Raw genomic sequence first — 23,518 nt, forward strand, 5'->3', positions numbered from 1 at the left:
GATGGTTAGGAGTCAATAAAATAAATCTCAACAAGAAATTCAAAAGAAAAAACCTTTTAAAGTTTTTAAAAATGTTTCTTTTATTTCTTTAAAAAAAAATTAGAAGTTTCAAAATATTGCAAACAGTGTCGTCTTTACTGTATGTGTTATCCTTCACAAAACACAGGACACAGGTACTGACACAGCATGATGTTTTACACACACACACACACAAAATAATTTGGTACATGATAAAAAAAACATAGCCTAAATTGCTAAAATAAAAAAGAAAATTGTACATAATTTAGAAATCTGTCGATTTGAGTTGAATTTTGTATATATATTGTTCATAGACTACAACGAACATTTCACTCAAACATTTAGCAAACTTATTCAATACAGAATAGCAAAAGTATTCAAAGTGAAACTAGAAACAAGCGGGAAAAGGTTGAGAACACAAGAAATGAAATGAATCTCCTTAACCCTTTAGACGCGTCTGGTAATTTAGCCTCTAAACACTAGCATTGTAAATCCATTTTGTACGTACTCATTGTAAAAAAGCTCAGCACTTTAAGGGTTAAAAGACTTTTTTGTTACCATGTTATTTTACTGCCTGTCTGCGCCAAACAAATTTGTATACAGTTCTATTTGAAAAAAAACAATCTAATGGAATGCAAAGATTTGAACTATTACAACTTTTGATCCATATTTTATGCAAGTAAAAAAAAAAAGTTGAAAGGGAAACAAGAATAAAAAAAAAACATGAACTTGTACACCCCAAGAAAATCAATAAATCACAAGATTACCCCTCCTTCCCCACACCCTCCAGTCTTGTATGGAAAGAAAAAACTTACAAAGAAAAAAATCCATTACATAAACATATACTTGACACTAGGTGAAATCAAAGTCAGTGTTCAAAGTAATTTGATGATAATAAAATAGTTTTAAGAAATCCAACAAGAACACAAAACAAAATTGTCTTTAAAAAAAAAGACATTTAGAAAAGATTTTGGTTGTCCAGTTCATATTGTGTTGAGAAAACAGTGTACTAGCTGCATTGCAGGGGGGAGGGGGGAAATCATAATCAAAGTATGTTAAGTTCTACCTGAACCACTTACATCTTATATAATACAGACATTACTTCAAAAAAGAAAATGATTACACAAGCCTAATCACTGACTCATGACTGACATTACCAGCCAAACACTTGTTCCAGCACATACAGAAGGTTGACCTGGAAGAGTTGAACCTAAATCTAGCACACAAAAGAGCACAGAAAGGTGACCTGGAAGAATTATAAAGCTATGTCCACCATGTTATATCTGTGACATTAATTTTTTCTCCCATCCCTTAAATAAAACTCCACTCCAACTGAAAGTAATGGTTGAGTTGTGATTAGAAAATATCACAAAAAGTTTGACCTCAAGGCACCTAGCTAAAACTAAAACTATGGACATTTGTATTTCTGTAAGAATAGACGAAGTTACAATGCTGAGTAAAAAATCTTTGATTAAAAAATATATATTTTTATATAATGTAATTTTAAAAAAAAAAAGAGAACGTGTTTATTAATTTTTTAAAATGTACATGTTAAATGAGCCATATATATTCACAAGTCAATGAATTATCCTATCAAGTAATGCTGAGTGTGAAGTCACCTTATCCATACAATAGAATCAATCTAGTAACAAAAAATAGATACATATAAATAGAATACAAATATCAAGTTACATATAATTAAGTTACAAAGTTGATTACAACAAACAAAAAAAAAAGACTTATCCCATCAATGGGTCAAATTAACACATGAGCAGATATGTAGAGAAAGCATCTTCTTATGCCAGATTGTATTGCAGCCAAAGGCCAACTGCATCTCCTTATGCCAGATTGTAAATTTGTCAAGGGCACGCTAAATCTGGCATGCTAAATCAATGTATATTGCAGTTATCCTTCTATAAGCCAAACAAAACAAATTCAGAGAGAGGTCCCCAGAAGGCATTTCAAAATTTAACTCACAGATGGGTCATAGTACCATCTTCCTGTCTTGGTGTTGCTTTAATTCTTAAAATAAGTTATGGGTATATATTTTTTTTCAGAAAAAAAATGGCACGCTAAACTGAAGTGTTTGAAAAGAATGAGTGTGGTTAAAAGTTGATGCATTTGAAACGCTTGTAACTGGTTGGAGTGTACATAGTGTAATGCATCATAATTTAAAATAATCACCACGCATATTGATTTCAAAACAAACACCAACTTTTGGCAGCAATTAAACACATAAATAGTGTGAGTTCACTGGCAAACAAATTACTTTCACAACCAATCATTGACTCTCGCCAAGAGATATCCCAGGCTGCCCTCTTAGAAATATAAAATTGACACATTCCGTTTAGGGAACGAATATTAGATTAACATAAGCATTCTTCAGTGGGCATGACTACCATTCAAATATTTTTTAAGTCAAATATTAATCCTCCAATCTTCAACTGCACATCTACCCAACGACTTATTAAACTTTGTTCACAGAATAACAGGGATTCTCCTAAGCCCTTGTGAAACACTGATTCTCAGGGGCATTACTAGCAACTGCACCCAGAGGCACAACTAGAGAAGACAATGAATGTCACAACTAAGGGAGACAATAAATAAAACAATTCATAACTAAGGAAGACTGAAATTAGACTACACATTTTGACAAATTATTGTGCTGTCAGAGCTGACATAAGTAAAGAATTACAATCATTCAGCAGTTCTACATTTTGAACTGCTTGAATTTTGAAATTAAAAAAAAAGACACAAAAATATTTACATAGAACATGTACAAAATTGTACATTTATTTGTTTAGTATTTAAACATGTGACTCATTCATTCACTGCAGTGTATGCATGCACACTATGAAAAATCTGCACATACAATCAAACTAACCTTTCAAGTGTCACATTCTTGCACCCTGTACGCCAACAGAAATTTGAGATTTCTCTGAGTCAAGTCACAATGACATTAGTTCACTTTCGGTTTCATCAACTCATTGACTGAGACTAAGATCATGGGGGTCAAAAGTTCATGAGTGCATGCTGTAGTTACCCAGTTTCACAGCAACTAATAGATGCCACACACAGGCAGTGTTAAAATCCACTATTTCAAAATCCCTCCTAGATCTAAATGTTAGGTGAAACAAAATTCAACAGTCTGTGTGGCCAAGAAGTACATGTGGATTTTAGCCATCTGTCTGGTATTTCATCTCTCTCATCTGTCCCATGACTTTCATCATAGAGGCGCTGTGACAGTTCATGTCACCAAATCCCTCCATTTTCCCAGGTTAGCAGCTGTTCTTAGCAGGATATCAAGAGAGAGAGAGAGAGTCCAGTTCATTCTTTTACAATGTCCAGCCAGCTTTTCTGGTATTTAAGTGTCTAATAATCCTAATCAAAATAGTATCCTGTCTCTCAACCATATATTGTTTACAAAAATAAAATGTATGTTTTTGTCATTATTGTAGAACAACTTGAAAGGAAATACATATAACATATTATTTACATAATGTTTAAAAAAAAAAAAAAAAAGATAACTTGATTCTGACCCTATTTTTTCCTATTAAGCTTTTAACTCTAGGTATCTATGATCAATGCACTCAAGGTGTACACCTTAGATTTGGACAAGATTAACCTCAGAACTGAAAAACTGCCTCTGTCTTTATAAATTAATTTCTTCTTTGATCTTGTGTGCCAGGCAACAGGAGAAAACGATGCCAAATAACTGTAATATACTCAGGCCCAGTCCAACACCGCCAATCAAGATCAGATGAAAACGGATGAACTTTTCTAAATGTTCAACACAACCCTGATAGAGGAAAAAAATGTCAATGGCTCATTATAAAATCAACAACTAGATTTGAAACTCATAAAAGAGGCTTTAATATTTGTCAATAAAGTTCTTTCATCTTAAGTCGCATGTATGTGTATCAAGGATTGGCCTCTTAAGTCGCATGTATGTGACTCAAGGATTGGCCTCTTTAGTCGCATGTATGTGACTCAAGGATTGGCCTCTTAAGTCGCATGTATGTGACTCAAGGATTGGCCTCTTTAGTCGCATGTATGTGACTCAAGGATTGGCCTCTTTGGTCGCATGTATGTGACTCAAGGATTGGCCTCTTTAGTCGCATGTATGAGTATCAAGGATTGGCCTCTTTAGTCGCATGTATGAGTATCAAGGATTGGCCTCTTTAGTCTCATGTATGTGACTCAAGGATTGGCCTCTTTAGTCGCATGTATGAGTATCAAGGATTGGCCTCTTTAGTCGCATGTATGTGTATCAAGGATTGGCCACTTTAGTCTCATGTATGTGACTCAAGGATTGGCCTCTTTAGTCGCATGTATGTGTATCAAGGATTGGCCTCTTTAGTCGCATGAGAAGTGGCAAAGGGAAAAGACTGTCTCTCGTGACATAAAATGCCACAGAAAAAAGTTAAAAAACAAATGGAACAAACTTTTTAAAATTGGTATCAATAGTAGATTCTAGATGTGCCGCTTGTGGCCGGCCAGAAATATATGCTGGAGATATGTGCCTTACCTCTGTAAAAACATTGGTCATTTGGGCAGTGAAGTCGCAGGTCATGTTTGATGACTTCAAACAACAAGAGTCAGGAACTAATCTGGTGTCATTTTGAGGCCTGGTCTCCATCCATTTTGAGTATCTCCAGTCATTCCTTGATGTGGCACCACAGCATTCAAACTAAAATTAGAAACAACACCCTTATCAGAAGGAATAAACAAGCCAGATTATTGCACATGAATGTGTTCAATTTGACAAACTAATGAGTGAACAATAGTTATATGCTAAACATGCATAATGCTTCAACTTGCTTAAGCAGGCTAACTGAACACAAAGCATTCACCAAATAACCACTTATATACTTTTGGGAATTTAAACAATTTTCTTCTAATTAATTTCTACTAAGTCTGTATACCCTATGAAGTCTTTATCAAATTTAATGTAAATCTCAGTCAAGTCTAGATCTGGCAGAATTCTTAGTTTGTTCTATGACCATATGATAACAATGTCTCATTCAAATAAAGAAGTTATTTCTTCATGGGCGCCGGCAGGACTTTTTGCAGGGAGGTGCAAGTAGCCACCTAAGGCTCAAAGTCGTAGCTTCAACTTTTTTTTATTACAAAGAATATTAAAGAAAAGAACTGGTGCCTCCTCACCACCCATACCCATGCGACATTAAGTTCACTGTAAATGTCTGTTTCATGAAGAAATAAAAAAAACACTAGCATGTGAACTATTTAACGTACACTTTTAAATTCTAGGCCTTTACCAAATATAATAATAACTAATTATATGCAAATGAAAACAAATCGGCATGACTAACATGCTATAGAATATTGAATTGAGAGCCTATAATAAAGGGCACATGGTGAGGCGTGAACTAGAGATGAGCCTAATCTAGTTTGATACAATAATAGTTTATACTTATTAACTTTATTTTGGTGGAAGCACTACATGTTAAGTTGCTTCTAAGCACAATTGATTTGAAGGTGTAAAAAAAATGGCTAGGAGTGCATGTACGTAGTCAGCCATAAACTCCTGATAAGCCAATAGGCTTGTCTACTACAATTGTAATTGAGTCACTATTGGAAACACTACTTGTTCAGTTGCTACTTAAATTTTAATTGATCTGATGGTGCAAAAATATGGCTAGAATTTGGCTACTCAGAAACCAGGGGGGTGCAAGTGCACCCATGTATTTCTTCTAATTGATCTAATCACCATCCTCTGTCTTTTGTGTTAATCATGGAACATTAGGCCGCAGTAAGAACATGCCACTCTCCAAGGTCTCTTGCGAGTCTATTAATTGCTACCATGTTCTTTCCTGGCTTCTCAGCTTCATCTAGTACACTGCATCGCCATTTTCTTTTTGGATCGTCCTCTGTGTCTAGTGCCCTGTGGGGTGTCACGTGCCTTGTGGGGTGTCACAGCCTTATTTGAACATCACAGTGACATGACTTTCTAGTCACTGCTATAAACCGTGCTTATAACACTAAGAAAACCTCTCAGAGTGGAAAGTCCAATATATTGGCAGTTGTTACTAAGTCCTTGAAGAGTGTGAATGTACATTTCTAGTGGACTATTGCTGCACTTAGTTGAACATATTGGTGCTGAAGTCATATCTTATTTCTATGGGATTATATTGCGCTGTTATACTGGATGTATATTCTATGTACACAGTATGTAAAGCTGGAGAATCACTCTAGTGCATTACTTATTTATAAATGTTTATTGTAAAAACTTCATGTCTGCTACACTGGATTTCGTAGAGTGCTCACTAGCTGTTTTGTCATTTACATAGAGTTTTTTCTTAGACTAAGCACAACTCTGCACACTTGGAGTAAACACACCAGCAAGCTCTTGATAATAATCTACACGTTAACATATGAAACAGGACCTACATTCAGTGACCAGTGTGTTACAGAGAGGGTCCAAACTAGGGCCTGTTGTTATCTTTTCTTAAGTTGTGACCAATCTATCTCCACTTTCTAAGTTCTGCATCTCTATATTTCTCTCTCCACCTATCTCCCACAATTTGGTGTTTTCTATTTAAGTCACACAAGTGTGTTTTTAAGATATTTCTCAAACATCTGTTGTTGAAGGTCTGTAATTTTTGGTTGTTGACTTTACATTCTATTTTTTAAAGTTGTTTCTTTATTTATTAGTATTAGATCTTAAACTTGATTTTTTTTCCCCTCAAAATACTTGTTTTTAGGATTTTTTTTTTATTCATCGTTACCCCTCTTTGCTTAGGGCGTGGTAAGAGTTGTTCCTGTCAGGAAATAGGAGCTATTGGGTTAAAGGTTATATCATCTGCTCATCCTCCAGCTTTCAGTCTGATTCCTATTCTGCTGTGATGTTTTGGTTGCTAGGCAGCTCTTCAGATGTTATGTCCCTTGAATTAGACAAGTTCAAAGAAAGTAAAGGCCTGCATGTTGTGCTGGCCACATGACACCTTCATTTAATGTTGATCACAGATACTTTCTATCAGCTAGAAGTACTTTTACTTCTAAGATCAAAACTTTCAAACAAGCTTTCTAATAGCTCTTCAATGTGATAAGTTAGAGAGAGAAAAAAAAAAGATTCCACGAGGTCACAAATGTTTGCAATAACAAGGCCAAAAACACATCTTGATAGTGTATTGACAGATAACATGAACAGATGGGATTAAAAGTACATTTAATATTGAATCTAGACATGAGTTCAGGTCAAGGGTCACGAACAATAGTAAGTTATTCAGTTATTCCTTTTATATGACTTCAAAATTTAAAAAAAATTTACACAGCTGGAAAAAAAAAAAAAAAAAGCCTTACCGTGCTTTGCATGAAGTCTACAGCTTTGGTGACATCATTCTCAAAGTGAGAGTATCTTTCATTCATGGTTTTGTTCAGATTTCTGGACAACTCTTCATGTATCTGTTCAGAAAAGGGAATAATACAGAATCAGGTTTCATGATGAAAGCTCACTGAAGAAATGTAATGATAAATAATGATCATCTCTAGGATTCTTTTTCTAAATGAAGTCTTCAAGGCTTGGTCCACTTACAGCACTTTCATACATGTAGGCCAGAACACCAACACAGGTCTCCAGCAGAAACACAGCCATCAAGACAAAGGCATACTGAAATAGAAACAAATCACTGAGATACAACGGAGATATTACATTAGATCATCAAATTTAAAATTTCACATGTCATAATTATATTATTTGCAGAGGAAACATTTAGTACATAAATTGCAAAATTAAAGAAAAATATGACATATTGGAATTTCTCTGAATGAAGAAAATGTGAACTAAATATAAAATGTCCAATTTATTTTTTAAAATAGCTCTTCAAAAATGTCTTCAAAGTTCTGACAGTACAGTAGGTCAGAGTTATAGTTGAACACCCTAAAACGTATTGGGCAAACTTTAAATTTCAAATTTTAAATATCGATGTTAATAGATATACATTAGGTTGTGAGATCATAACACAGAAACAAGAGCATTAAAATGGCAAACTACTCTAAATAGGTTTTGAACTTTCTGAATATAGTGAAGCATGTAGTTAGTCTAAGCCCTATTGAGAATGAGTTCCAAACCATTGCAGAATAGCTCTATGATAAACTCTTAAGAGATTTTATGATAATTTGATAATTTGATTCAAATTGTGCACGTAAATATTTCTTAAGAGTGCACTAATTATTAAATTAAATTAGAGTAACTTCGCTAGCACTGGTGAGTGCGGTGTTACTCTCAGCGAGTAACTTGGTTTATAATATTTATTTCACTATTTTTTTTATGTTAAACTTTTTATTTCTCTCTTTTTCTTTTATTTTCTGGATGTGGGCATGATTGTTCTTTGATTTGGCAGTAAGTTCGAAGCAATACCAACATGTTTAAAATAAAAAAGTTTATTTCCTGGGACCCGAAAAATGCAAATAATATAATTTCTTAGTGCATTAGTTTATCTATTATGAAATGTGTTAAGTTTTGTGAGTTTTCAATATTTATGGACTATATGTTTAATTAAACGGTTAAATCTTTCATTACATTGATTTTTAATGAATTGTTGAAATATTTTCTTTTTCCATTCTCAGTTTAAAATTAATGAAAAAATATTTTTTTAATTTATTTTATTTATTATAATTATGTAGCCCTTTCATAAAATAAAATATGTCAGATTTAATGAAATAAAAAAGTTATGCTAGTTTTAGTAACTCTATCCTTCTTGAAACTTTGTGTTCATCCCGGAAAACTTCATTTTTTCTATAAAAATAATTCGCACCGGAAGAGTTAAGATGCAAACATTGCACTGATTCTCTGAACATACAATATTAAATTTGGCAAGCTGGATTTTGATAAGCCCCTGCACAACTCTAATTTTTGAACATTGAAATGATGATTACACTCAACCTGCGGATATGGTTTTACTTCTTCACAATCCACATTGAAAAAGCATTCATTTAAAATCTTTTTTTTTTTTCAAAACAACCATCAATCAAGATCTTATTTCAAGACCCACCATTTCTTTAGAAAAAAGACTATTTCCTTTTTCAACTTCCAAACTCATGTTTAAAACCTGTATCTCCTAATAGGCTACAGTCCTTCAAAACAAACACTGTTTCCTCTAACTGGTCTATTAAATTTGATTAAAAGTGCTTATATGTTCAATAATCTTTAAATTCACAACATTCTGAATCAACTTTACAAGTTAGTCTTAAAATGTTTTAATGACATTTATTATCTCAACAGTGAAATAAAGAAAAATTCTAACTAGAAAGTTGCTTGTTGGAATCAAATTAAACATACACTGAAACTTTGCCTGCTACCTTTTTGAGAATTTCCAATCAGCAGACGCAACAGAAGTGAAAACATACAATTAACAATTTTTCAATATTACTCCAGTATTTACAATCACATTAATAATATTTACATTGTACGTGAAATTATTTTAATTTATTTGACAAACCATGTGGCAGGCTGGTTTAATCCATTCAGCGGGACAGAGTTTGACCATCACTGCCCTAGAATGTTGTGCTTCAAACACTAAGAGTCAAAATATTTATGTCAATACTTGCCTACTATCACAGAGTTCCCTCATTTGAAGCAGTGAGCTGCACAACATAAATACCAGCACTGTTTGATTGATAGTCATTTCTACAGTACATTCTCTAGTTTACCCAACAACCAATGAAGTGTAAGTCAAAAAAAAATAAAAAAATTCCCCAACTCACGAAAAGCAAGCAGCAGCGGAATTCCTTGACTGTGCCGACACATCCAACAGCACCCATGACAACAATGAGTCCTCCAGTCCCTATAAACAAGTAGGTCGTGATGGGAAACAGTGGGCTGTCCAGTAAACTGACAAAGTGGTGCCTCAGAAAGAAGCTACCTAAACCAATCAATAGAAAGGCCACTCCACTCAGCTGTCAATGACAAAGGAACAGAATGTTAATGACATTTCATCAAAACAAAAAACAAATAAGAGTCCCTTATTAAAAAATATAAATTTTTTTCATGAACAGAAAATTCTAGAATTTATAATGAATGTTAAGAAATCTGTCTTAACCAGATTTATTTTTTATGCAAATATTTATGAGTACAGTAAGTAAACTAAAAAAATTCCCCTTTCAGACCATGCAGTCTATAGGGCAGATGATGTTAAGGTCATCTGTTTTTTTGGCCAATGGTTAATGAGCAGGCTGTCATGTGGCCAGCCCAATGACCAACTGCCTTTAATTTCCCTTACTAAAGTCAGGTATCCATTAGATTTGGCTGGACTCAGGGGCTCTCTTAAAATCCCGAAATTCAAAATTCCAGTCTTCATCGATATTTGAACCCAGGACCCTAAATTCGGGAAGCTAAGCATTTAACCACTCAGCCACCATGACCCCCCCATGAGTAAAGTGCTATCTTAAAAAGAAAATGTAATAGCATTTTGAATATAAGCTCAAAATCCTTTAATTTCTTTTAAAAATTTTTTATAGCAGTTATTTTAGTACTTCAAATTAAATATATTGTTAGTCAAAAATTTTCTTATTTAAAGACAAATTTCACTCAAAGGCTAGTAACTTTCCAATTGTCAGTGTTAAACTGATTGAGTGGATTTCATGCTGTGTTGAGTGAATCCAGTAGATTAAGTTAATTGTTGAACCAATTCAATGAGTTTAAATTAAACAACTTTTAATGAATATTAAAAAAAAAACAACTTCCTTCCTCTAACTAGGTTAAGTACCCCGATTATATTCACAAGACTAGAGTTAACCTGAAACTTCTAAACTTAGTATTGGACCTAGACTGGGAAAATCTGCCAAAACTGTGATGTCACACAAATATTCTCAACATTCATTATTCCACATCAAGGATACGACCTAACAAGTACTGGAGGCAAGTTTTTAAGTAAACAAATGTTCAGGGCTAATCTTGTTCAGCCTATTGAGTTTTAAGTTAATATTATATACCCCTTCCAGTCTAAATTCATCTACACAGTTCATTTATACTTTCCCCATGATACCACAAGTCAATAGTAATGTCATTAGTACTGCTGTGACCTATATGACATAAAAACATCAACTAGATAGTAATACAAATCAGGAAGGAACAAAACACTGAAACCTGAATACGTGTACTGAATCACTGCACTATTTATCACTGCACTATTTATCACTGCATATCCATATTTATCAAGCATAATGAATCAACTAACAAATCCCAATTTATTACTTTCCTTTGCATTTCCAAACACCATATTTCAAATAATTCTAGCAGTGTCTAAACTCACAGAATTTCCAGAGCTAGTTCTAGCCTTACTAGACCTACTAGAGAAGCGGTTCTCAACCTTTTAGGCTTGGCAAACTCTTTTTACAATCCCCCACTCTGCTGCAACCCCCCCCCCCCCCCCCCCCCGCATACATACAGCAACAGAAGAATAGACAATAACAATCCATTTTTTCGATGGTCTTAGGCGACCCCTGACAAATCGTCAATCGACCCCCCAAGGGGATCGCGACTCACAGGTTGAGAACCCCTGTACTAGAGCCTGCATGTCAATGATATAATAGTAGTTCAAATTTCTGCTAATTTTGACATCAGTAAACAATAACAACTGAAGAAAAAAACAATTTACCCAGTAAAATATATTGAAGACTATCATAATGGATTTCAAGAAAATACGGCTGCAACAGCCGGTGTCATCCCGTCGATTGTGCATTCTGATTGGGTGCTGGGAGAAGAAGAATAAACATCAATTTATTAAACACTGTACCGGTATTTCTAGTTGACTATGAAATTATACAAAAACTAACAGCGAAAATACAATAACTCTAAGCCATTACAAATAATCTAGCCATAAATTTATACTTAAAAAAAAAAATTTCATTCAATAAACATATTTTTATTCAAATTTTAGTAAGTAATAATATAAATGCTAAAAAAACGAATAAATTAAAGTTCATTTCCTGAATAAACAACAGTATTCATACTTCAATTAAAAGGAAAAAAAACAACAACTCTTTAGCATTATGTAACAATTTATGGGGGGAAAAAATCAGAGAAAGTTTGCCTCAGGTACTCTACAGCAATAATGTTAGACTGAATCCCTAAAAAAATCCTTGCCAGACATGTTAGACTTGTGCACATTGATTCTGTTGCTAAGGTACAAAATAGTAATCAGAAAACTGCTTCACATTGTGTTGAACAAACTCAAAGAAAGAGGAACTTATTTCAAAGAGCACGGAGGTGTTTAAGATATAGAGCAACAGGATGGCTAGCTGGTAGAAAACATGACCTCTAACCCCAAACCAAGGATTCAAAGGATTTGGAGAAAATGGGAATTTTATTCATGGCTGATTTTCCGAGAACTTCTATTGGCTAATGCTCCGAGATCTATCTCAGGCTGGGAAAAATTAAGGTTAGTTTGGATTTTTGGCACATTGGCACAATTCAGGCAGTGTCATACAGAAAAATTAAGAAAGCTGCCCACAGCATTATGCCACACTAAACATCTGCTAGCATTTAATAACATAAAGAGGTGCCAGAAAATACCCAGCTGTTTCTGTTTTACAATGATAAGTAGCTAGGACAAAAGATTTGTTGGTGATGTCCCTTTCCACAAGGATGATGGCCTCAATATGTAAGCTGCTTAACTGGCAAGACCGTTTACAAATGACACCTAACAGACTAATTAATCTGCAACTAATTTTTTTTTTTACTATAGCTTTTTTTTTTCATGACATAAACCGATTGGAGTTGTCTTACTTGTTATTATGGTCAGCTGACTAGATCAGAGTTTGGGTCATGAAGATTCTCAGCAGCAAACTTGGTCTAGTCCTGGCACCCAGCAGTTAAGATCCTTGGTATTGGCGGGGGCAAGACTTAATGCCAACACCGATCCTCCATGAAGGAAATACCTGAAAGACAAGAACATTACATTTATTGATCAGCATTTTGTTTTTTAAAATTGTGATATGTGATCCAGTGGCATAAACAATACATAAACCGCCTCGGTACCTAATAGGAGAACTGAGTTCAAAACTCAACCGGAGCTGAGCTTTGTTTGCTGAGCGCATTGATCAAGCCATAGATAGATCTAGAGTAGACTGAAGCTACACTATAGAATGAAAGATACAGTCTATATGATGTACATGTAGAGTAGACTGAAGCTACACTATAGAATGAAAGATACAGTCTATATGATGTACATGTAGAGTAGACTATAGCTACACTTTAGAATGAAAGATCATACAGTCTATATGATGTATATCTAGAGTAGACTATAGCTACACTATAGAATGAAAGATACAGTCTATATGATGTACATGTAGAGTAGACTGAAGCTACACTATAGAATGAAAGATACAGTCTATATGATGTACATGTAGAGTAGACTATAGCTACACTTTAGAATGAAAGATCATACAGTCTATATGATGTATATCTAGAGTAGACTATAGCTACACTATAGAATGAAAGATACAGTCTATATGATGTATATCTAGAGTAGACTATAGCTACACTATAGAATGAAAGATACAGTCTATATGATGTAGATCTAGAGTAGACTATAGCTACACTATAGAATGAAAGATACAGTCTATATGATGTAGATCTAGAATAGACTATAGCTACACATATTTGACATATAGAATGTAAAATATAGTCTAAAGATCTATGATGTAGATCTAGATTTGTTACATTGAGTCTAGTACAGGATTTTAAACAGGTATAAATAAGAATGCATAAATTTTTAAAAAAAAGGGAGTCAGCGAAGCTATTTTAAAATATGCTTTCGTACTGAAAGGTAATGACAGCAAGGCCCCGGCTGCAATGGGCAACCACTACATCACCACCGGCTAATAGATGGATGTCAAAACATACTAACATACATAGTCCTAGATCTACATGCTAATTTTGTACTACCCTCATTACTCTTCAACAAATATGACCCATCCCTTTTTCCGCCTCTTGTCACTTGCCTATATAGATCTATTTAGTTCTGCAGAAAAGGTGTGTGAAGTTGTACATTGACGAATTTAATTAACATTTTCTCGTTAGATTATACATCTTCGTGACTGCCATAGCCAAGCGAAAGACAACTAGATCTAGGTGACAGGAGCCCTGCCTCTAGTAAGCCTCTACTACTGGCCTCAAAACTAAAGGAGAAGGAGTGAGCGAGGAAATACATGTATACCAAGTCATGACAGCAGAAGTGACCTAACATTTGACATACGTTCCTACCAAGTCATGACAGCAGAAGTGACCTAACATTTGGCATACGTTCCTACCAAGTCATGACAGCAGAAGTGACCTAACATTTGGCATACGTTCCTACCAAGTCATGACAGCAGAAGTGACCTAACATTTGGCATACGTTCCTACCAAGTCATGACAGCAGAAGTGACCTAACATTTGACATACGTTCCTACCAAGTCATGACAGCAGAAGTGACCTAACATTTGTCCCAGTGACCAGAGATATGTTTAGTGCGTGGAGGGTAGCACTCCCATGTGTACACTTGAAACTAATGTGTCACCAAGAATCTCATGCCTGTTAGTCATTAGCGACAATCCTTTCTAACACACAGAGAAGAAAAAAATTCTCCAGTGGGGGAAAAAAAAGGGCTATTAAATGGTGTGTGAAAATCCAATCCGGTCATTTGCATAAATGACGTCACAAAACACACTGGCTGGCGTCCTACAGCACACGGACACACAGAAGAGTATTGTATACACACACACACACATATACAAACACTCCCTAACATTTAGTCGCGTTTGAATCCATTGATCGTCTCTAGTTGTTGAGCCAACCACTTAGCGGAGACATTCTTGGACAACCATTTTAAAATTGATCGTTTCAAAACTAATTTTAGTTGAGGAAAAATTGGGACATGAATCAGCAAAACTTGCAATGATTTGATCAACAATACAATCGATGACGATCAATAAGGTCACGTGATGTATAATTAGTATTTAATATAAATAGATTTTCACATTAAATAATACATTTTTTTTCTTTTTGTAGGGGTGCAGATTTCTTATATTGTTCCGTAGAGAAAGTTCAGATTTGAAATGTCAAACAAAAAAGACATGAATTTGTTGACGCCTATTCTTATGACTAGTGGGGCGGCCTGTGACACGTCTAGAACTTTGAACTGCTCTGTTGATGTTTTGCAAGCCCGGCCAACACCCGCACCAGACAGGGTGAACAAAATGTCGAACCGCTGTACCGTGGCGACACACATGTCTGGAACTGAACGCTTGAGTAAACCGCTTGACGGCTGAGTGACAACACAGACAATAAGATCCCCCCCCCCCCCGGCCCAGCTACAGAAGAGAGCGCAGAAATCTACAACGACAAGTAACTTGTAAGAGTATTAATGATGGCTACATGCTGCGGCAGAAGTGTAACTCTAACAGTCACGCCTATTTAATTTAAAGCAGACTTGGCATTCATTGATACATATGATTGTGTGAATAATAATTTGTATCTACATTGTTACTGTTCCAGTAGTTATGCTGAGGTGGTCAATGGTAGTCAAACCGAATTTCCATTAAATTGGACCAATAAAAATCATCTTATCTTATAAGATATTTTATAATAAAACAGTCCCAGTCAAATGCTATCTCTAGCGGCCGTCGTACGGAAAGGCCGCTTTTGTATTTTTGCTGTCTGTATGACATTCTGACTGTCACGATTAAATCACGCCAACGCCTCAACGATGATCAAAATAGATGCTAATTCTGGCCCTGTGGAAGCGTGTCCTTTTGTTTTAAAACTGATGTATGCAGAGATGGAGAAACCAGGTAAACCCGGTAACAGAAATAATCGTTGAAAATGTCAGCTTGATCCGAGATTGGGTGTCGGGGAAATAAAGTGTACAAACTTTTGACCAGACAGACAGATTGAATTGATATAAAGCTTTATAAAAAAATCTATATTTTTGTATTGATTTCGTCATGATGTAAACTAAATGCAGCGCAAGTATTCGCTTTTCAGAGAGCGTAATCTTAAGTGTACATGTGTGCTTCAATATACACACAGCTCTACGTATAAACCATCGTATCTAGAAAACACTACCGGTAATATAAAAAATTCGACCGCTAATAAAAAATTCGCCATTGACTTTGTCAACCACTAAAAACGTGCAATAGCTTTTGATGGCTTATAAAAAGAGCAACCGTGTCATTGTTAGAGAAGGGAAATAATTACATGCAACAAACACATCAGACGGCCGATATTGTCAACAGACGCAGAAGACGAAAAGAAAAAAACTTAAAATAGACCCCCCCCCTTTTTGGGGGACAACATCTTTGTCTGCATTAGATGTGGCAAAATTTTGCGGGCCGCAATGGGGTCTGGGTAGTCACGTGAACTACTGCGCTCACATTTAATCCTCGGACTCCCAACACTTTCGCCTGACTCACTTGTCTCTTAGTTCATAAAGTGAAGCAGCCGCCATTGTCTTTCATTCACTGTCTGTTTAACTCTTTCTCTCCGTAACTGGTGTACCTCGTTTCGACGGATTTCTTCATGTTGATCATGACTATTTCATTCCCCATGTTATGGTTAAGCTTCAATAGCTTTGTTATTTGTTATCAGAAAATGTTGTATTTGGTATACAATGAAAGGAAAAAGCATATGCTCTTTTTATAGAAAACAAAATAAAGTTTATAAAAGTAAACATTGATTTAATTTAATGAGGTCAAATCATCGATGATATCGTCAATTAGGAGAGAAAGAGTTAATGCGTGTACTGGTCCAAGAGTTAGTTGAGGTCACTGGTGAGAATGTGATGAGTTTCGGTTTAACGCTATGTATGGATCCCGTCTAAAAGGCCACAGCCGCCAAAGAGTTTTGTGTATAAAACAAACCACATTCGCTTTCTCGCTCTCTTTTGTTGTACCAAATTGTAATGTTTCAGGAGAGTGATTCTTATTTGTTTCTTATTTAAAATAAAATAATGATACATGTAGACCAGTCTAAAAGATTAATAAAAAAGTATTTGTAAAATGTTTCACATGTTTCGAATGTTCCTTCAGAGTTCAAGATAATCTACGACCGAACGACAGTCCAGCGCGCACGACCAGCCATACAAACGTCATTCAAACCACGGCAGTCATCAACACGGCAATGCACTGACCTATGTAAACACATTTTCTGCATTCAGACTTGCTTAGACCTTTTTTAAAACTTAGAACAAAGGCATAAAAGTGAGAACTTGAAAGACGACAAAAACACGCGCCACGCTGTGGACGTAGCCGTGATAGAATTATCAAGAACTCCCCCCCCCCCCCAAAAAAAAAAAAAACTTGTCACTAAGTCCGTATGGCGGCTAGTTATTAGTTTCCCCATTCGCCTGGCTGCCGGCTACCCAGTGTCTACAGAGCCCACAGATTACAAAACAAAATCCCAGCTTCGACCAATCTCCCAACAGATCAATACATTGTACTAGCAGACGTGAAGCATAGGAAAGACCCGAATGGGGTGAACTTTCCTATTGACTGTGAAATCTGATCCGTTAGGCTGAGACCAATATTAATAATACAGACTGGTGAAAATGAGGGGGCGGGGGTACAAGAAATGGCTGCCGAAGTGATTCTCTGGGGTTCCAATCCTAGTGGAGGCGATAATTTATATTTCACACATTTTACCCCCACCCCTTTTTCGCATGTAACGTTAAAACTAAATGCGTAGCTAAACTCTCCCATTAATACCCCTCTCTTACTTGTCCTGGAGACCCATTAAATGTGCACACTTTTGTTTTCTAATTGTGTGACACAGAACTGTTTCAGAGAAGTTTCCCTTTTTTTTTAAAAACAACACAGGACTTTTTGCAAACGGGATTTAGTTTAAATTAATTGTGGTGTCTCACTCTGTTGTGCCCCTTTGAGGAAATGAGATCTACGTTGATCGCATAGGACTCTCTTTTATTAAGTATCATTTTCGGAAACGGTAGATCTCAAGTACCTTTCAGAAACAGGCGAGTACCATGTGAAACAGGGGCGTAGCGAGCACCACGTGAAACAGGGGCGTAGCGAGTACCGTGTGAAACAGGGGCGTAGCTTTATTCTAACGCTTACAATAAGAGTATTTCTGTGTAAGATTTTTTTTTTTTAAACAAAACCATAAACACGGACATGTACTTCTTATTTTCTGACCGAATTCCGCCTTTGTAAAATTGTCATGTATCCAAATCTCGGAAGTTTCACTTGATACACGAGAACGTGAAATAGTATTAGAACATTTGTTCTTGTAAAGTATATCTCTAAGACATACAGTAAAAACAAACGAATGATACATGATACAAACAAGTAATACAATTTACAAAAGAATGATACAAGATACAAACAAATGATACATGATACAAACAAATTATACATATTACACATGATACATGTTACAAACGATACATAGATATAAACAAATGATACATGTTACAAACAAATGATACATAGATACAAACAAATGATACATGATACAAACAAAATGTGGTTCCTATTTCACGGGCCAGTCACTTGTAGACACATAACGTAACAATTAACACACACGCGTTCTCTGTAGTGGGCGTCCAAGTGGCGCCTTCTTGTGAGCGTAGGGGAAGGGGCAAAGAACAAAGAGAGGCGAGAGGTGGCCTGACAGAAAGTCTACATCTTAGGTAGATCTAGCCCCATGGACTTAGCCCACGTATCACACTCCGCATCCTAAAGTTGACTGAAGTCTACAGTTTAAACAGAGGCTCCGCCTTTGTCTTACGTCACAAGACCTAAAAATAATGTTGACACGCTAGACGTTAGGCCGCTTGCCTGTCACCAAAGGTACAAATTTAAATCTAGACATAGGTGTTAGGCCGCTTACGTGTTACACATTTTTACCGTACGGCACTAAAAAAAAAAACTTGGAGTGGCCAAAACCGCGTGGCTACAGGGATACCTATCACGAGGGGTCCTAGTTCGAATCCCTACTCGTGCCGAATTGGTTTGCCGAGAGCCTAAAGGTAGCATGGAAACCTTGTCCTAAATCCCCCCGTACCCCCATTGGTCCACAGCGCACTGACAGTTGCAACACAAGACTGATGGTAGATAACTAAACCGGTGTAGGCGTATTACATCTCATCTTGTAAATAAATTCTTGGTGAACAACATTATGCATAACTTTTATTACAATATAGACACTTGAGATGAAATGAAATAATTGTAGTAGACTTAAGTCATAATATAAAATGATATTTTGAACAAAATCTAACTCATTACAGAGACACGTCTTTACAGTCTGGCGTTCTGGAGTTGTCTGTTGTACACAAGACCGCTGACTACAATGCCTCGCCTCTTGCGTCATTCACAACGAATCGATATCATCTTCCCACCGTCACCATAGAAACACACACACATACACACTCAATTACACTGACCACGTAATAAGCATGAAAGTTATTATTGAAGTAATTCTAAATGCATGCCAGCTGTTGTGTGTTGAATAAAACTTTAGGATAAACGAGAGTCTCACGTCTTAACAGCAATACCATAAAACCTCTACAAAAGTCCTTAGCATAAAGATTACATAGTCTCTCTTCATCACAGGCATCACGGCTGGTCGTAGTAAAAGAGGATCAAAGCTGCCCTCCCGAGGTTCTACATGTCAGATTCCCCTCGCCCCTAACGCCACGGCAGGGTGACTTATCGTCATTACAATCCAATCAATTAAAAAGTTGAATAGTCCTAAATGCACTTGTCAGCCTACAAAATGTAGAGAAACTAGGACACACAAATACGTGGAACCATCGTGATTACAATTTCATCTGCCATCTTTTAAAGGCCGCATCACAATCGAAGAGAATAGAGACAGTGTCACAACAGCGATTGGACCCCACGGTGACCTGCTTATTATAGTAAACTACGCAAACTAAAACTCCATAGCCATATTACAAGGTCTCGGGGATCGCTAAGACAGACTAAGGGATCGGTCAAGGTAAAAAAAAAAAAAGCAAACTATCTCCAAGACTTCAATGTTTCGCTCCGACCGTGACCTCCGTGACCCTATATCGAACTCTTGTTTGTTGTCCAAGACTCACTGATCGAATCTATAGCAACAAAACATGGTGCTCGATCCATATGTTAAAACAAATTTGTACAAATGCTCCTTCTTCCCTATCTTCTTATATAATACAGACGTTACTTCAAAAAAGATGATTACGTCCTACGCGTCAGGCATATTCCGCAATAACTTAAATTCTGCCAAGCCACTGGTTTTCCTGGCTAGCTCAGGCAACCCATTCCATGCTCTAATAGCACTAGGGAAGAAGGAGTATTTGTATACATTTGTCCTAGCATATGGGAGAAGGAATGTGCCTTTATCTTTGTGTCTTTCTGAGTATTTTATTAAATTTTGTTTTTGTATTTGAAGATTATGGTTCAGTGTTTTATGCATAGTTGCTACTTTACTTTTGAGTCTTCTGTCCTGAAGGCTTTCTAAATTTAGTGCTATTAGAGCATGGAATGGGTTGCCTGAGCTAGCCAGGAAAACCAGTGACTTGGCAGAATGTAAGTCATTGGTTAATATGCATGACTAAATGCATGACGCGTAGGACGTAATCATCTTTTTTGACGTCACGTCTTATTATATAAGATAAGATAGTCCCATCATAATCTCTAAAAGATGGGCGGCTGCCTCAAGTAGCGCGTCGTAACGTGTCAAGTGATAAATAGGGCAGTCCTAGCCAAACAGACGAACACGCTGCCACACACACACCCACGTTCAGAAGCCCAGTCCGTCCAGCGCTGATCCCCCTGTAATGTCAGGTAAGTTTACACATCTACACGTCACGTGGCGCTATTACACCTCGTGAATGTTGAGACCACTCTAAAATAATGTTTAGAACCTTTCTCTCTCACAGTCGCCTCGCGCTAACAATGTATATGCGGGAATACCCGGTTACAGGCCTGCTGCTATTGTTGCCAGGGACGAGTGACTTCGCCTTAGGGCAGCGGTTCTCAACCTTTTAAGCTCGGCGACCCCTTTTTACAATGCCCCACTCTGCCGCGACCCCCCCCCTCTCCACACACACACGGCAATAGAAGAGTAGGCAATAGCAATCCATATTTTCGATGGTCTTAGGCGACAGCTGGTAAATGGTCACTCGACCCACAGGTTGAGAACCCCTGCCTTAGGCATTATGAGGACAAGGGGTACTACTTAGTCACAGAAGTGAAACAACTTCCTTTTTATACCGGTGGTGTTTGGTAGACATGTATTTGCGCTCAAGAAAGACTGAAGGAAATAGAAAAAAAAAGACGCTGCTATTATGACAAAGATAGCAATAGACTGTTCTGTGATATCAGTCCAAGGGGCGGTGACCAAAAAAATGAAAAAAAAACAAAAAACTCTTCAAAGCCCTGAGTAGAGAGTACACACAAGAAAATTCTTGTTAAAATCGCAGAAATAGCGTCATCAGTTTTTGTTGTTTTTTCCCTCTTCACTTTATATAACGTGTACGCAGGAACGTCCTTAAAAGTCACACTTACGCATGAAGTGGCAGAGTGCCCTTTGTCTGACCTACCCCCCCCCCTCCTGTGGAAATGCCAAACGGGGAGAAAGAAAAAAAGAAATGATGGCGAAGCAGAGACACCTAGCACCCAGGTGAGAAACGTGAGTAACAATTTCACATCAGCTTCCCCGGTCTTCATGCACCCGTGTCGTGGGGGGGGGGGGGCAGCAAGTTGTAATGTCTATAAATAGACACACGAGAGACTCGGTGGTAATTTCCCCTAACCCCTACATTCCAAGAGGCTTTGAAGTTCACACACCAGATCAAGATGAAATCCGAAGATGATGTTGGTTGGGGATTGCCCCTAAAACTTAAGTGCGACTGCTTGCCCGTGTAGCGTACTTTTTATTTTTAAACTATTCTGATTAAAATACAACAACAGAGTGATAGTATAGCCCAGCTTCTGACACCCAATCTTTGACACAATAAGACACGAGTAATGGTTGTTTATTTAGGGACACAGAAAGTTGAAACAGCATCGCAAGAAAGCTACATACGTTTTCATTATTTATGGGGTGGAGCAGGGTGGAGAGATGGCCACTTGCGTTTATTTCTAAAGTATCGCAATACTCTAGTACTCTGCTTTGTGGTTTGTTATTGAGAAAGGGTGAAGTGAAGGTTCGCGTTCGAATCTCGTAATGAAGACAAAAAAAAAAGGGATGATTCTGAGTCAGCGGGGAATCACCATGTAAGAAAAGCGCTAGAAGCCTATAATAACCAAAAAGAGATCCATGGAGAGGCGAAAGTGCAACCAAAACAAATAAATGGAGAGGCGCCTGTCTGGAACCATCAGCGAGGTTTATACATAAAAGACCCACTCGACTGAACCTTTCAACAATAAAAATGAGATCGAGAAGAAGACAGAGGCGTAGGTGCACCCAAAAATCAAATCAGTACGAAACCGAGGCCAGTATGTTCTGTAGACTAAAACAATTGGACACTTACCCCAATTTACATAATTATTATTCTTATGTTAAAACGAACGACTATTCATTCTCTGGCACTGCCAGGGTCGAGCTTCGTTAAAGATATAAGCTATCCCGACAAGACCATCGTCTAATCTTTCGACTCATGACTGGACACAATAGAATGAGACAACACATGCACCGGAAGCTCAAAATTGGAACCCGTGAAATCTGCCCATGTGGAGTGTCACCAGAGAATGCCGACCATGTCCTTCAAAACTGTTCTCTTTACCAAGAGGCCCGTACAAGACACTGACCCCAAAACACCCCAATAGAAAGAAAACTCTATGGAGAGCTCCCTGATTTGGAAACCACTGCGCAGTTCATCCCATATATTGTCTAGTGACTAGTCACTTTATCAGTGTCCACAGAGGAATTCTCTGGCGATATGGCAGGCCTACAGCAGTACCGCCCTCTGATAGGCAACGAGACTCTTATGAATGTTTTAAAATCCTAAAGACGTCTGTGAGGACAGTTGTCATTCTCCCTCGGTTGATATAACCACAGGGTATATTATTATTTGAGATAACTTCCATAAACGCCTAATCTCCAAGCCTAAGTTCCCAAATTTTCTTTTTCCATTTCAGTTTTTTCTTGTATTATGAGACAGATGACCTTTACATCATCTGCCCTATAGATCGCAAGTTCTGAAAGGGGAACTTTACTTACTTTTTACTTCGATTCAACCTTCGCTAGACTCAGACCAAGAGTTTGGGAAAGCCGGAAGCTGACTACAATGACCAAAACGGAAGTCTACAAAGCACGTGTTTTGATCACGGAATTGAGTCATGGACTACGCGTGCAAAGCATGAGAGAAAACTAAATTCATTTCATTAGCGCTGCCTCCGAAGGATCTTGAAAATCACATGGAAAAAAAGAGTATTTAACTGGTTAAATAACTAGTTAGACTGACCAGGGCGTGACTGACCAATTTCAAGATGTAACTTTGACTGGCCAGTGCCAGATTGTGTCTGTGTATGTACAAAATGACGTGACCACTAA

General features: G+C 36.9%; 1 protein-coding gene across 5 annotated transcripts in view; it reads right to left on the reverse strand.

Moving 5' to 3' along the window:
* Positions 1–200: 200 nt before the first annotated feature.
* LOC106075845 (CD151 antigen-like) overlaps positions 201–23,518 on the reverse strand; it is a 60,322-nt gene continuing 37,004 nt past the window's right edge. For all 5 annotated transcript variants that reach the window (XM_056044107.1, XM_056044111.1, XM_056044106.1 and 2 more), the window contains 7 exons: positions 12,767–12,918; positions 11,637–11,732; positions 9,745–9,936; positions 7,574–7,648; positions 7,342–7,443; positions 4,547–4,708; positions 201–3,817 (listed from right to left, as the gene is read on the reverse strand). In XM_056044107.1, coding sequence (XP_055900082.1) covers positions 3,671–3,817; positions 4,547–4,708; positions 7,342–7,443; positions 7,574–7,648; positions 9,745–9,936; positions 11,637–11,720 — 762 coding nt within the window. In that variant the 5' untranslated portion in view covers positions 11,721–11,732; positions 12,767–12,918 and the 3' untranslated portion in view covers positions 201–3,670. The remainder of the gene's footprint in view (positions 3,818–4,546; positions 4,709–7,341; positions 7,444–7,573; positions 7,649–9,744; positions 9,937–11,636; positions 11,733–12,766; positions 12,919–23,518) is intronic.

Source organism: Biomphalaria glabrata, chromosome 10 (assembly GCF_947242115.1).
Source record: "Biomphalaria glabrata chromosome 10, xgBioGlab47.1, whole genome shotgun sequence".
Classification (NCBI taxonomy): domain Eukaryota; kingdom Metazoa; phylum Mollusca; class Gastropoda; family Planorbidae; genus Biomphalaria; species Biomphalaria glabrata.